The sequence below is a fragment of the Halichoerus grypus genome, chromosome 7, assembly GCF_964656455.1.
Source record: "Halichoerus grypus chromosome 7, mHalGry1.hap1.1, whole genome shotgun sequence".
Lineage (NCBI taxonomy): Eukaryota > Metazoa > Chordata > Mammalia > Carnivora > Phocidae > Halichoerus > Halichoerus grypus.
The window spans coordinates 96,184,322-96,200,817 of record NC_135718.1 but is presented as its reverse complement, the minus strand read 5'-3'; the positions used below and the strand labels follow the sequence as shown (position 1 = coordinate 96,200,817).

General features: G+C 39.1%; 1 protein-coding gene across 6 annotated transcripts in view; it reads right to left on the bottom strand.

Annotated features, from left to right (window-relative positions):
- The window catches only part of RGS7 (regulator of G protein signaling 7), a 510,082-nt gene that overhangs the window by 255,529 nt on the left and 238,057 nt on the right, over positions 1 to 16,496 (bottom strand). For 5 of the 6 annotated variants that reach the window (XM_036070634.2, XM_036070633.2, XM_036070635.2 and 2 more), the window contains exon 3: positions 9,536 to 9,632. The exons of the other annotated variant lie outside the window; for it this stretch is intronic. In XM_036070634.2, coding sequence (XP_035926527.1) covers positions 9,536 to 9,632 — 97 coding nt within the window. The remainder of the gene's footprint in view (positions 1 to 9,535; positions 9,633 to 16,496) is intronic. 6 annotated transcript variants of the gene reach the window in all.

Sequence of the window (16,496 nt, the reverse complement as noted above, 5' to 3'; positions counted from 1 at the left end):
CTGAATGTCCAGAATATGAGAACATCCAAATGCCATAAAGAATCATGGAGTATCATGATAAGAAATACATTTCTTTTTCAGCTAGGTTAATCTGCAGGGAGTAGGGTGGTGGTGGTGGATATTTCTAGAGATATTACCTGAGGTTTGGCCAAGCGTTGGTTTTATGCTTATCTATCATAAACACAGTGATGGCTTCACCCCACAATCTTCCATAGTGCATAGACCATCATCCATTTTGAATAAAGCAGATTAATAGAGAGTATAGACTTCATGTGCTGATTGATTCTCAGAGAAAACCACTGGAGTCTCTATCCCCTGAGTGTTAGATTTCCAGACAGAATAGTGTGATTCCCAGTCACTTAAATGAGGACTTTATGGTTCACCTTGAGCCCATCTCCCTTGCTGCTCCAAGTGAACTGAGGCAACAGTCCTGCAGGCCAGGACTTGAAGGGCAAGCATATATGAGCCACATATTCTGTTCACCCCTAAGTGCTTCTGTTCCACATAGGTCCATCTTTGGTCCTCTGATTTTCTCCTTCCACACAAAACTCCAAAAGAGATCTCATCTACTCTGCTTCTCACTAACAATCCACCCAGACTAGATCTCACCTACTTGTTGTATTACTAAATACCCATGAATTCCAGATACATATATTCAACAGCTGGACATTTCACATGGTTGTTCTGTGAGGATCTGAAACTCAAGATGTTCAAAACTTGCCAGCAGTTCTCCGTCATCTCCATGAAAATCGAGAGGGAAAGAGAATTCCTGTGTTTACCAGGTCATTTGTAAAAGGTATCATTGTGCATTCACTGTCAGGTCCTAAGTATGGGTGTCTTTATTGCCAGTGCCTTCTTTATTAACCTACCTGGCCTCTCACTAACCTCACCCCACGCCCCACCCCCCACCGGCCCCATCCTGAATCCTGCTACTGAAATAATGAAGTCCCTTCTAAGTCCTTAAAGTTTCTTATGCATCTGATTTTTTCTTCAATTCCACTGGCCCTGTCGTAAGCTTTGCTCCAGATTTTAGCCTCAGCTCCCATCCTTGTCTCCCTTCTCTACAAACTGATATTTTTACTCCCTACATTTTCCCCAGAGAAACTGCCATTAAAAAAAATTGGTGATCCCATTTCCCTGCTTAAAAATCACCAATTGCCCCTCACTCTTTACAGGATAAAAGTCTGATTCCTCAAGATTCTTACTACTGCTTTCAGTTCTAACTTCCCCTCTAAACTCCACATGCCTCATCCTGTGTCAAGGTCACTGCAATTTGTGAAGTTCTCTGAGTTTACAGGACCCTTTCACACCTTGAATTTTTGAACAACTGCTCCCCTTTTGTCTGGCTAACTCTGATTCATCCTTTACAATGAATCTCAGATATCACCTTCTCCAAGAAATGCCTCTGACCCCAAGAGCATGGGTTAGATTTCACACACTCCTCAGCACTCTGGGTGTATCCTATCATGAAAATTATTTCACCTTAATTGTCTCCTCACTAGAGAGTGGTCTCCTCAAGGGCAGAGACAATGTCTTACTTACATCTCTGTATCTCCAGGCCTGGCAAAATGTTCACAACACAGGAGACTCCTGAGGCATGTGTAATATATTATTAAAAAATAGAAATCTACAGAACCTGAGATATAGCCAGCTCTAGATACCCACTTCAAAACACCATGGAATTAATTCCCAGGTTCTTGTTCATGTGATTTACGTTATAAATAAAGATAACACCATTAGATTCCAGAGAAAAATTTCTTTTTACACAATTTAAAGGCCAAAAACATTGAGACAAGGTTTTTAAAAATCCAAATAATTTATGTGTGTTGATGAAGCCACACAATAGTGTAACTTCTTTCACAATCCATATAAATACAAATATTTCCTCTAAAATTACAATTATTAGTTACCCACTTAACAAATATTTAATGAACACTGTTTTTGGTGCAGGGGTTACAAAACTGAGCATCTGGAACCTTCTTGTGGTTTACAGTATTGTCTTGAAGATAGACATTAATCAAATACTACCACTAATGAGTTTACAGACTATAAATTGGAATAAAGTACTCCAAAAGAAAGTAATGTCATTTTATGAGAGTACATAAGAAAGGAAACTGGCCTGGACCTAAAATGAATAGGTCTAAACTGAGCAAACGGGGAAAGAAGAAACGTTCCAAAAAACAGAAGAAAAAGCCTAGCAGTGGAAAGCCCCCAAGGCAAGAGGGAGCAGGGTGAAGTGTAAGAGATGAAAAGTGGCCCCTGAGGCTAGAACCAAGGAAGCAAGAAAGAGTTCTCTGTGAGACCAGGTCTGACTGGCAGGTTGGGGATAAACCCGGTTGCTGTCAGGAATCTGGTTCAAGATTTTATCTTAATTTTTAAAATGAGAAAGGATTTAAATGGATCAGAATTGTAACTTGAAAAGACCAGTGTGGCTGCCCCGTAGAGAAAGAAAGGATAAGGTGCAGAGTGGATGTGGAGACCAGTTAGGAATCAAGGTGATAATTCAGGTGGGTGGAGGTGACAGTGTGGACTACAGCAATGCAAGAGCAGAGGGCAAAAAGCCAGCAGATCTGATGACCGCTTAGCAGAAAAAGTTCACAAGACTTGTTGATGAAATAGCACCCTGGGTTCTCTGAATCACAGAACGTATGCGGGAGTGAAACTTGGGTATCATTACGCGTAACCTCCGTATTCTAGAGGTGAAGACAGCACAGCCATTTCCTCCAGGTCATGAAGTCCTCAGAAGTAAAACACAAAAGCCCAGGTCTTTTTGTCAAGTGCTCCAGAGTGAGGACATGTTGGGAGACAAATGTAAGGGTCCCCAGTACTCAGAATCCTACAGATTCTGATACGTGCTCATTCGTCATGTTGAAAGGACACAGGTTCCAGCAAAGGAAAGAACTTATGGGGGGTAACCCACAGTGCTAGCAAAATGGAAGCGGATCTTGGTTTGAATATTAGCAAGCTGTGCAAAATTGGGCTAAAATCTTGAACACTCTAACCCCCCCATTTCCTTCTCTATGAAATAGAGATAAATAATAATTACCTTGAAGTGTTGTAAGGCATAAAACTAATAAACTAATAGCCATTAACCATATAGGAGGCTCTCAAATTACTAATATTTTCTTCTAAAGTAGAAAGAAATGTTTTCTTCCATTATCTATCTGATATATAATATAAAATTAATATAACATACAATATAAAATGTAATATATAATACATAACTATCTAATATAAAACTAATTGTTATTGTTAATTGTTATATATAATACATAAGTTGTTGCTATTTTAATATATAGAATCAAAATAACAAACACTTATAAAAGAAAACTATTACTATTAAAAAGAAAATCCCAATGTTTGATTCAAACTCTTTTTTTTTTTTTTAGATTTTATTTATTTATTTATTTGAGAGAGAGAGTGAGAAACAGCATGAGAGGGGAGAGGGTCAGAGGAAGAAGCAGGCTCCCTGCCGAGCCGGGAGCCCAATGTGGGACTCGATCCCAAGACTCCGGGATCATGACCTGAGCCGAAGGCAGTCACTTAACCAACTGAGCCACCAAGGTGCTCCTGATTCAAACTTTTAAAACATTAAATATTAAAGAAACAATTATTTATTTCATCAAGACTTAAAGCCTATTTACTTTATGCTTATTAGACTCTTAAACTCTATAAATGTCCATGATTGTGAATCAACAAAAAATCTACATCCAAATAATATTTGTTATTATAATGTAATGTATTTTCCAGAAATAAAGCACCAAAAAAAAAAGCCCTGTTTCAACATCTTGTTCTTAAGCAACTGAAAAACTGCATTGTCAGTTTTAGTTCATTCAAATACGCATGTAGCCAAGGTAAATGGTATAGTAGTAAATACTATCAAAGATGGACCAAATGCCAAGAAAAATGCAAAATTAGTCATTTCCTCTTATTCACAAACTTGTGCCCCATCTGGATTTGGATCTATAGTCTGCTTCCATTCAGAGTTTAAACACAAAAGATTTGTGGCTGATATGAGTGTCATAGTTTGCTTTACCAAAGATTTTCAGGCGAGAGATAAATAAACATTGTAAGTTACAGGATATGAATTCTAGGGCAATAGTTACCTCATAGGAATAAGGCTTATGAGATTCATTCAAGAGAAAATCCTCAGCAAAATCTGCAAATATTATATTTTTAGCTTTATAGTTATTTTTTCCAATTTGAAGACACAGTTGTATAAAAATTGCATGAGCACTTTTATTATACTCTTATGCTATAATATTTGAGCTTCATCTTTCATATTGTGATGGAGAGCTTCAGTTCAAAGCAAGACGTAACCCCACTTGAATGGTGAGGATTCTGGGCAAAACAACTCCTAAGTATACAGACACTTCTCAGATACTTCTGGATTTATTTCTTATCTACCTTCAAAACATGACTTGAAGCAATTTACAATATTAATCCCTCCCATTCTCTCTGTTCCATACACACAAATATACCCCAGATTGAAATAACAACAGCAATAAGAGACAGACCAAAAAACAATTAGAAGAAAAAAAGAAAGTAATACATCAGTGAGGAGTCAGGTGAGAAGGTACTAATAAAATGTTCAATTTAGCAAATGAGGTTCCTAGAAACTAGGAAAAGGAAAATACAGGTTACACATTTCTTACTGTTTTTTAAAAAAAGGAAAAAAGTCAAAGACACAATTTTCTTAGTATTTATTATAGAAGAAATAAATGCCATGGGTCCTCTCATAAGCAATTTAATGAACCTGATGTAAATGTCCTCGATTTATATTTTGCAGAAGTTAACAAAGTAATATGTAAATAATCATTTCTCTGCCTACTTTAAAGGCTTCTATATCATTATACCCAAGCCTCATAAAGGTATTTCTTTTGGCAATCAAGGACATGTAATTAGGGTTCTTGGTTGAAGATCCAATTATAAAGTGAAGGCAGTTAAGCAGTTTTGCTCCCACAACTGATTTTTTTAACCCCTGTGAAGAGAACTCACCTCAGTTGATTGTACTTACTTGAACATTGAGCACCAACATATATGCAATATGTCTATTTCCCACTAATATTAAAATATTAGCCCTCAAAACCTGGTAGAGTAGATAAAACAGTGGGTATTTGATCACTGTTTGTTGAACTGAAATAAAAATCCTAAAGAAAAATATAGTTATTGGGCCTCCAAGACTAGAAGATGCCAATCCTATATATACATATTTTTTCAGCTTAGAAATACTGATTCCCTGGTTACAGTTCATTCCTAAATATCTGCAGTTTGGAAATTTGGGCTCCTAAGAACCCGACTGAATCTGTTTCAGATGCAGGAAAAGTCTGAAACAGAAAAGGGAAGTGAAGAATACAGCAAAACAAAAGGTAGAGGTTTTATGGCATGTGTGTGGCACGGGGGATGTGCAATACCATAGGAAGTGTGTGAGGTTGCAGCACTGTGTCCCAGAAGACTGGGACAAGGGCTGCAAAGCCACCAGAAACCCAGGACTTTCTGCCTCATCTTCTCGGCTTCTTTTCTCCCATTGCTCTCAATCTGCAGACAGGCTTGCTTTGCTTTTCTCTGCACCTGCCCATTATCCAGTCCTCAGCTTTACGTCATCTCAGTGCCGGACACACACACACACTGAATGGAAGTTTTGGAAACTCAACAGAAGAATCCCAGGAAAGAGAACTGACAGGCCAGGCTCTGGTCAGCATTTGCCACTGAGCTCATCCTCTAAACGGGAGGGGTCCAGGCACATGCCACCATCAGAACTGCCCAAGCTACTTCTGCAGGTGAGAAGGTAATTTGGGGGAGAAACAATGTGATCGGATCCACCCAAAAATATGTCCTACCCCACAGTTCAAGGATCAGCATGGGGGATTATTCAAAGACTTTTCCCCTGATCTCGGCACCATAGAAACCAGGAGGCCGAAATTAACCGTTCTAAGACCTAAATAATTAAAAAAAAGCTTGGATGTTTAGCTGGAAGAAATGCGTTTATCAGGAGGGGGTAAAGCAAAGAAACAAAAACCCAAAAGCCCAAATCACAATTATATTATCTATGTAATAAGATTCTTTGACATGATCGGGGTCTGGATCTCAGATGTTGTGAGAGGATAGGACTGCATGATCACTTTCTCAACATATTCTCACCAGGGGCAGGTGGGGCATTACTTGGCCATCATGACATGTATATTATGCATAGGTGCAGTCAGGTGTCGCTGGATAGTGCCCATCCCTCCACATGGCTGTTAACATCCAACAAGCTGAGATGCTCAGGAGGTTCTTGGGTGGGGAGTAAAGGAACTAGATTCTTCTTCCTAATCCCTCCTCCTTCCCACAAGCAAAGCAAACACAACAGCAAATAACATTTAATGGCCTGGGATAGCCTTGATTGAGGCCAGATTGCAGAAAATAAAAAATTTAAAACAACAACAATAATAATAATAATAATCATCAGAGCCCTTGAAAGCCCTAGAAAGATCAGCACAAGCAAGTTGGCCACTGCACCCGGTGCCCTGGGTAAAACACAGGCGTTGACCTGGAACCCAGTCCAGCCCTGCTGCCCTGTTCTTAGGCTTTAGTGTTAAAATTGGGGTTCTGATTTAGTGGGTCTGGGGTGGGCCCACATATTATGTTTCTAATAGATTTCCAGATGCGGCTGATACGACTGGTCCATGGACCATGTTTTGAGCACCAAGACTTTATTGGAGCATCAGTGGGTAACCGGAAAGAGCTGGATTCACCATACTAGAGACCCTTTTCCCCTGTGAACAGTCCACAACAAGACAGACTCCCGACAATCACACCACCCTCCTCTCACACATGACATCACTCATTCATCACAACTGGTTTCTGGTTCTGCTAAGGGGCGTGACGTTAGCAGATCCATTATTTTTTTAGGACATGAGGCACGCCTGGGGGGGTATGGAGAGACCGACAGGCAAGAGAGCAAGTAGCAGGTGGTAAGTGGGACCACAAAAGAACACAGGGATTAACCCCAAATCACTGTAAGAAATATCAGGGTAGGAAAATTACTACAAAAGACCAAAAACTGCTAGTGAAGTAGGCGGGGCTTCAGACCATTATAATTTGAGAATATTACGACAAAGAGGTTGGTAAATACTAGATATAATACTATTATGTCAATGAAATCTACAGCAAAACAGATAATTAAACCTGTGAGGCAGGGCTCATGAAAGTTTCTAGGAAACACAGAATGATAATTAGAAACTAATTACATTAATATGAAACTGTCATTGACAATTGTCTCTACGTAGTAACTACCATTGTTGTTTTATGTTAATGAACATTAAAACAAGCCTCATTGTTCATTCTCTGTCTATATGTCCAATCTTACCTTTTAATTAAGATCTTAATATTGTCAATCAAATGTTCTTCCAGGAGGATGCTACGTCGGAGCTGTATGAAATTTTATGGAACTGTATGGAAAATGTATGAGATATTGCTACTTGAAGAACTCAACCAAAAATTTTAGATTCACCATGAGAGCAGATAACTCAAACTTGCAGCCCAGCTTAATCTGAGGAGCTAAACTCTTTTTGTTCAGCCATTTTTGTTTATGGATATTGTCATTAAAAATTCCTGAACTGCCATGCCTTCACACAGGCCATGCACTGCTGACCTGAACACAGTTCCCAGGGCAGATGGGTGGGTAATTCACAGCATTTATCTGCCTGGATTCTGACTGCATTTCAGTTTGCAACCTCTGCGTTAGAGTATCTAAGGAGGTAAGTTCTCTCACTGGTCATCAAAATAGGAGTAATTTTCATATTTGTGTTTAGATACAAAGTTAACTCTCTACATCGCTGACTCCAAGGAACTTACTATTTCCTAGGGGATATAGGACATTATACAAAAATATCTGTAAGACAAAGTAGGCCATAATAACTGCTATTAGAGAAGCAAAAAACAAGTTTTTTTGAGAGCACAGAGAATGAAGGCTCAGGATAGTTTTCTCTGAAGAGCTCTCTGAACTAGCTGTTAAAGAATGGACAGAATGTCATAGTCGAAATGACCTGGAACTCAGGAAGTGAGTCAGTGAGAAGGGCAAAGATGGAGTAAAAAAGCCCCAGATGCGAGAAAATACAGGCCATCATCTGAGAAGAGCAAGCAACTGGAACAAAGCGGGCATGAAAGGAAGTAACAGGAAAAAGAGGGCATATTTTGGGAGGACATTTGGCAGCGTTTGTCTGGTCCTTGTTCTCTCTCCCATTCATCAAAGAGCAATGCAGCCACCAAGCACCAACATCTGGGCCTGCCTGCTTGTACTGTGGTCCTAATTCGTACCCTCTCACCAAGGCTGAAGGCCTGCTGACCACCGCTCTTCTTTCGACTCTTGTTCACGAGGAAGCACCACGAACCCTTGCTCAGGAACCCCATCAAACACCTCCTCCACAGGCTCCGCCCAGCCTCCTCACCCTGCCGACTCGCTGTGAAGGCGCTGTCTGATTCTGCTTCCTCTCCATGCCACGCTAGCCCCGGCCCGGCACGCCTAAGCCCCACAGCTTGGGCATCCCCCGTCTCGGGGAGCCGGAGCACAGATTTCTAACTTATCACCACCATTTTCTCTAGAGTTTCTCCAGTCACTTCCAATCAAACTGTGGGGTTTCCCTATTTCTGCTAATGATTCCTCAGTTTCACAGTCACCCAATTAAAAAACAAAACCAAACCCCATTGGGTTATGTCCTCTTATAGCCTATATGCCCAGTTATTTAACAGATGCTCATGTTTTCCCCTCTATCCCAGATATCAGAATGTTGGCACCCAAACTATTCTACACAGGACTTGGACCTACCATGGTAACAATGGCCCTCACTGAACACCAATTTGCCCTGAGCACCTTCATCATAATGCACTCTGCGAGAGCATGAAGGATCTCCATATTCTCCATACATCAGAATTAGACTCTTGGGTTGACTTTCAAAGACCCTCATCCTCTGACCCAAGTCTGTGTTCCAGCCTCTCTGCACATCTCTGTCTCTACACATCCTTACCCTGGTCATCCCCAGTTCTGCCCACACAGCTGGTGGTCTTGAAGCTGATTGGACTCCTTACTTTGCAAACTCAGTTCATCACTGCTGTTCAGGAACACCTTCCTGACTGATGTTCTTCACCCTCCTAATTTTTTTTTTAAGTAGGGCTTAAACACATGACCCTGAGATCAAGACCTGAGCTGAGACCAAAGTCGGACGCTTAACCCACTGAGCCACCCAGTCACCCCTCATCCTCCTAATTTTTATATATAACCTATTCCACATTGTTTCATACATCTTTAAGATCATCTTCTGTTATTTCACATTGTTCATTATGTCTTTGAAACTGGCCCAGAGTAAAGTAAGGTCATAATTTTTGCTTTTTTGTTTTGTTTTACTATCACTCCAAGGGTCCAACATGATGTGGAACATGGCATGGGTATTTCATAAGAGTTAGAGAGAGAGTTTCAATACTGAGTGGCTAGAATTGATTTTAAATGGTTATGTCGAAGGTGCTGGAGAAAACAGTGCTGCACCGAATACACACTTACCAGAGAAGACGCTAGGTATCTTGGAAAGAAAGCTTTTGACAGTACGAATAGGAATTCCGTTTTTTTCATCTTGCATGCGTGCTATGACGTCTTCCATCTAAATAACAATAACAAAATAATTAAAACCTTTTAAAAGTTGCACTTTTTTCAGAAAAATCAGTTCTTATAACAACTTTTTATACCAATCTTGCCCAACCAAGTGTAATCTTGCCTTTCTACACTTTGTCACATTAATATTTTTAGTTTGGTTAAAAGATGATGGAGAAAACAATAACATACACACACACTCATGATAAAACGAATGTAGCATTCTAGCTTTCTGCCCATTTGGTGAATTCTGCTGTATCTGTTTCATTCTGGTTAGTACACTCTCTTTTGCTTTTGAAAAATTTTCAGTTTTAAAGAACTATACAAAGCCTAATGTGGAATTTAGATCTGAATAACATTCACTCAGATCATAATCCCTGAGTGTTTATACCTGGGGTGCTCATATACACACAAACACACAGAAGTTGTATTATGGAGCTCAACATCGATTCACTCATTTACTCGTTCCACAAGCAGCTACTGATCACCGACTCCAGACCAGACTTGCCCATGGGCACTGTGGATATGAAAACGAATATAATACAGTTGCTGTCCTCAAAAGGAGTCACAGTCGATATTGAAAACAATGGTAAAATTTGAGTAAGGTTTGTAGTGTATCCAATAGTGCTGTACCAATATCAATCTCCTGGTTTTGGTAATTTTGCTACGGTTCTAGAAGATGTTTACATTACGGGAAGCTGTGTAAGGGCATCCGGGAATTCTCTGAACTATTTTTGCATCTTTTCTGTAAGTTTAAAATTATTCCAAAAAAAAGTTAACAAAATCACAGTCTAAACTTTATATCAGTGAATTACCAAATTCCCATCAACACAGATTCAGGATGGTTTTCAACTAAGAAATCTCACTTGCCTGGGTAAGTATTTTCAGATGTATTCACATGAGAAACCGTTCACCAGAAACTGGAGATGTGGGGAGAATGGGTTTCTGAGTCAGATAGGTCTGCATGGGACTCTGCTCTTCTTGTGACCATCCGTGTTTACTTCTGAGCAAGGTACGCAACCTCCCTAACGCCACTTCCTCATCTTTAAGTGGTGATAATAATATTTATAGTAACTCCTTCACAATGTTTGAAGGGTAGGGCTGGGGCTGGGTGGGGGGTAAAGTATTTTAAGGTTAAATGATACAACATATATAAAGCAGCATACATAGACAATAAACCTTGGACTTCAAATGTCCACACACCGCCCCCCCCCCAATGCTTAGGGATGTTTATTCCCCACTCCCCATGTTTTTGGGTTTTTTTGTTTTGTTTTTTGGTTTTTATGTAGAGGGAGCACCACTGATTGTCTCACTCCCCTGCCTCTTTCTGCCCCTCACACCTGCCACTCCAGGGAAACTAGGCTGACTTATCAGGTGGAAGAGTTGGGAATGAGAAATCGGAATTGGTCATGGGCCCATCCTCCTTCCATGGAGAAGCCCACGTCCAATTCTGCTGGTGTGATAGGCCTGCCCTAGTGAGTGAGTACAACTGATCAGGATTCAGTTTCAGGATTAAAGTTTATGTTGTGCAAACATTCTTCGATAATAGCTTTATCAGCAATTCAGGTGATACTATGACCCCTTTCTGCCTTACGCTTTGGTTGTAATTCTCAACTGGTTTGGAATTCAGAAAAAGAAGGTTTATTTATTTTTTTATTGGCCCTCCAAAGATCCCAATAATAGCTAAATCTTTTCATGTAATAAACACATCTTCTCTAAGTATAGAAACATGAAAATAGTCATACTTTTCGGACTTTTTGTTTTGTTACTCTTTGCCCTTCATTCACCTGACACAGTGTCCAGGAATGAAGAAAAGCTGCTTGGCTTTGTCTAGAGGCAGCCTGCAGACTCTTGGATTATGAGTTTAACAGTTTAAACCAAGTCAGATTAGACAAATGGGGAAACCTCTCTGATGCCCCTTCATACCTCCACACCCCAGGATGTGGCAACAATCACCTCTGGTTGGGACTCAATTAAGGTTTGTTGCTATGAGTAGAGAGAGGTGTTTTCTCTGCAGTCCCACCACCTCTCAGTTCATTGGATCCCGAAGGAACGAGATCAGGAATCTGGGAACTGAGAGTGAGCTTTGTGGTTGTATTTTAAAAGTTTTAATCTTTCTGAGTCATAATTTCCATAATAGAAAAAAAGATGAACTCCCATATAAAAAGAGGATTTGTGTTCTAAACTGAAAATGTGATCACTGAAATGTAGTCAGGTGTTTTTATCTTTATTTAGATATGATTTATCTGTGAACTTTACCATGGCCTAGAATGAGCAAAAAACAAACAAAACAACAAAGCAAAAACAAAAGCAAAGACAAAGACAAAAACGATCTGGTTTCTAAAAGTTGAAATCAGTCCCAAAGGCCACATATAAAACACATCGTTGGGGTGCGTGGGTGGCACAGTTGGTTAGGCATCCGGCTCTTGGTTTTGGCTCGGGTTGTGATCTCACAGTTATGGTATCGAGCCCCGCATTGGGCTACACGCTCAGAGCAGTCTGCTTGGGACTCTTTCTCCCTCTCCTTCTGCCCCTCCTGCTTCTTCTCTCTCTCAAATAAATAAATCTTTAAAAAATATAATACATACATACATATATACAAACACATCCATCTTACTTAATGAAGTTTCCTTACACATTCACTTGGAGTCTATTTATTTTTATATTAAGCATGGTTTTAACACACTTGATTATCTGCTTTCCCACTATTTGCAATAGCAAATCGGGTGAGAAAGAGAATGTTAAAAGCAGACAAACTAATAGAGCAAGCTAGGCAGCAAGAGAGATGAGACACTATACAAAGTAACAGCAATAAATACTAAACTTTTGGGACAATTTAAATTTAAGGCCAAAGGACTCAGATATCTCAAACATCCCAAAGAGGATATTTACACATACACACATCTATTGACCGATCAATCTATTATCTGTCATTTTCATCATTGTGCCACTGAGTTGTAAAGAGTTAGTTTTCACTCTCATAAGCCCATTTCTAGGGTGAGGAAAACTTCAGCTTGGGATGACAGAACACTGAGCTATGAACAGGACAGCTGGCCATGGCTGGTCACTGAGACTCTCTCTGAGTCCTACTTTCTTCACCCTTCAAATAAGAAGTTAGAGGCATGTGACTGGTAAGATTTCTTCTAGCTACAAAATTACTTAAGTCTGGAAATAATCATCAGTGTTCAGAACCGGGTAAGTCTCCTCACTTACATCAAAGAGCCAGTTCCCTATCAGAGACAAATAGATGAGCCCGTTAAATTGATCAGGACCTTTTATAAATTGCTTCCAACTGTTGGCACCTTTTAATATCAATGCAAATAGCAACGTGATTAAGAACACGCACTGAGGCCAGTCAAATCTAAGTTTGAATCCTGGCTGTGCTACCTGCAAATTTTATGAACAGGTAACATACTTTAAAACTCTGAGACTCAGTTTTCTCATCTGTAAAATGGAGACAATAGCATTACACATCTCATCAGGGCTGAGGATTGATGAAACAATGCCAATAAATGTTTACCTATAATGCTGCCATTATTGTCATCATCATCATCATCTTCGTCCTCATCAACATGAGTTTCTTCCCTCATCACTGTACTAGGAACCCCCAAGCCCTTTTTCTTTCTTTGACAATCCAGCTGACAAAGACAGCTGTGGTTAAATGCCACATATTTATTAGAAGCAACCAACTGTCAATCATGAAGTAGACAGAGGTATCCATGGACAAGCTCTCTCTTAGATTTCTTATAGAAGACTGGCTTTGAAGAGGATTTGATTAGAAGAAACGTCAGGAAGAATGTTTATGCATATAAGCAAAGACTATGTAAGCTATGGAAAGATAATATTGAGAAGAAAGGGAGAAATGAGATTGCATTCATTTTTTACAAAGTGAAAATATCTCTGCTGTCGTATTTTCTTGATGAATTTGCCTCTTGAAGTTTAGAGGGTCAAAAAATTGAATTGAGATTGAGTACTCTTTGCAAAAGTAATTATTTTCTCTATGCAAACTAATCCTCTATGTGTGTAAAGAGTAAAAAACAATTGTCTCTTGCAAAGTAGTTTTGAGAATATCAAAACTTGTTCAAAAACTTTTTTATACCTCAATTACAAAATCTTTCACATTTAATTATTATCTAATAACTGTCTGTTCTCCTTTCGATGTGAACTTCTTGAAAAAAGAAATCTCACCTTACTCATTTTTGTATTGCTAATACATAAAGTGCCTGGCCCATAAGGAAGGTTCAAAAAAAAAGGGGGGGATGCATTGAATTTTCGTTTATAGCACATGTTGATTTTTCTGAGACGCAAAGGAAAAGTGCAAGTTAAATTGTTTGAGATGCTTGAGATGTTGAAAATGGTTGTTTTTTGTTTTGTTTTTTGTTTTGTTTTTTTACCTTTTATCTAACATTTGTTGGAAAAAACACGCTGGGTCAGAAATACTGGAACAGAAGAGCTTAATGTATAATAAACTAAAATATTATTATTATTTTTGTTCCATTTCATGCGGGGATTCTTCAGCTTGTTTATTAGAGGAATTTTTTCCTTCAAAACATAAGGGTAAATCAGAGGCTGTTTATGAGGCTGTCTTCCTATTCATAGATGTGAGACTCAAGTTCACTGTCATGCGTAAGCTGTTGAGATGAAAGGCGCTGTTGAACTCCAACACACTGCTCTTTTTCCGGGAATTCATAATTAGCCTTTCCTTTGGAATAGTTTAGATGTCATTTCAATGCTTGTGATTTATTTCAAATACTGCTCAGGTTAAACAGTGCCCGCCCTCACACTTGGTGGAATGAAAGAGAAAGCGGATTATGCAGGTACATCCTTGAGGAGCATTACTAATTATTCAAAAGGGGTCTGCCAGACAGGGGACTCCCACATAGCTATGAAAACAAATATCGCTGCCTTGAAACCTTTCCAGTTTCGTAATGTTCTAAACAATGATGGGAGTTTAATTAAATTTACTTGTAGCTATATTTGCCAGAACTTTATCATAATATCAGGACGACTGATTTCATTAAACCAGAAGCTGAATGCAGAGACACCCTGACTGTAGGCGAAACATGTGCATGAAAAAAAAGCTAAAACATTCCATACGCCGTAGTTCTGAAAGAGAAATAATCAATCAAAATCTCAAAGGAAGTTTTCCAACTTCTTATTGTAATCCACCATTAAGCACAAGCATTTGGAAATATAAATGGGCATACTGAATGGATTTTTTCCTATGTGCACATACTTTCAAATTATTGTGTGCCGCCATCATTTTAAGTGCTGGATATGAGAAGAAACGATGAGTCAAGAGGTTCTCAGATATCTTAAGACAATTAGATGGTGGCAGGTATTACATAATTTAAACCTGTCTATAATTCTTTTGCCTTCAAGAAGCCTTGCTAAAGAAGCATATGATTTGCACTTCTGCATTCAGTGGTGACAGCCAGAAAGCAGAGTCAGCCCCTAATGAAGGTTAAATATGAATAATGAGATTAAAATTTGCAACCCAAACTGTTTTCTGCTACAATAATTCAATTAAAGCTGCTTCTAATTGGTATGATTTTCCCTCATGTTACAGTTGATGGTCGTCAGTATCTCAACTCAGAATTAATTACTTTTTCCTATGAAAAAGGGACCATTTTCATGAATAATTATGACTAAAAAATACACACATAAAATCTCGTTACATGTAAATCTGTCCTAGTTCATCTTGAATGTAGATTTATTTTTTCAAAAGCAGTAACTAATTTAAAAAGGTGGAGATTTTATGCTTTTGTGATTTTACAGAAATAAAGATTTTTTCTTTTTTTTTAGAGGGGGAGGGGCAAAGGGAGAGAGAGAGAGAGAGAATCTCAAGCAGGCTCCACACCCAGTGCAGAGCCTGACACCGACCGACACAGGGCTCCATCTCACAACTCTGAGATCATGATCTTAGCAGAAATCAAGAACTGGACCCTTAATGGACTGAGCCACCCAGGCACCCCAAGAAAGATTTTTTTCTGGTCTATGCATGTAATTTTCATTTGTTCTTAAATAAAGCAATTCTCTCATCAATGTCAAGGAATATAACCTCTATTCTGAATAAATTAATTAATTAAAAACTGTACTCAATAGATTTGTTAGGATTACTTGGGTTACAAGTGATAGAATTCTGACTTAAACAAGGAAATGGGTTGTAAGCATTGTGGGATGTTTTGTGCAACTCAAAGATCAGAATGTGAGTGGGTCTCAGGCAGAGCTGACCTGCAGAACATTCTCTCTGCCTTCCATCTTGACCCCTCTTGTGTCTGCCTCACGTTTCTCCACTGACCAGAAGCTTCCCCTAGTTCTCTAATGCACAGAGCAGGAAACATGGTACCCCTACCTTCTGAGTTTTATAGTTTACAGTCCAGAAACCCAAGGACAAATTGCTTCCCCCTCTCATTCCCATATCTGAATTTTGGGCCCAAACAATGCTTTATAATGTTGGGTGGGTTGAGGCTAGAGGGGTGCTGGCAGATAAAACAATGGTGTTCACTAGAGCTTTATTCATAGGAAAAACCTATTGAAAGGCAGAGGGATAGAGCTGTATAGTAGGAAAAAAAAAATGTAAGAGAAGTCTAGGGGAAAGAGAGAGAAAGAGAGGGGCCTCCTGCGTAATGATAGAGAGCCAAAGACAAAAAGTGATGCAGGGAAGAATCATGGGGCAGACAAGTAAATCAAGAGAAGTAGTTTTTACAGCTATAAGAGGGAAAGAAGTTCCTTGGCTAATTTACATATAATACTTGGCCATGGTAGTATTTGCCCATGAGGTAAAAAATGCAAGAGTATTAAATATCTATGACAGAGTAACTTAGGTTTTCAGAACTTTTTTTGTTTCTCTGAGGTGTCATTTGTTTAACTT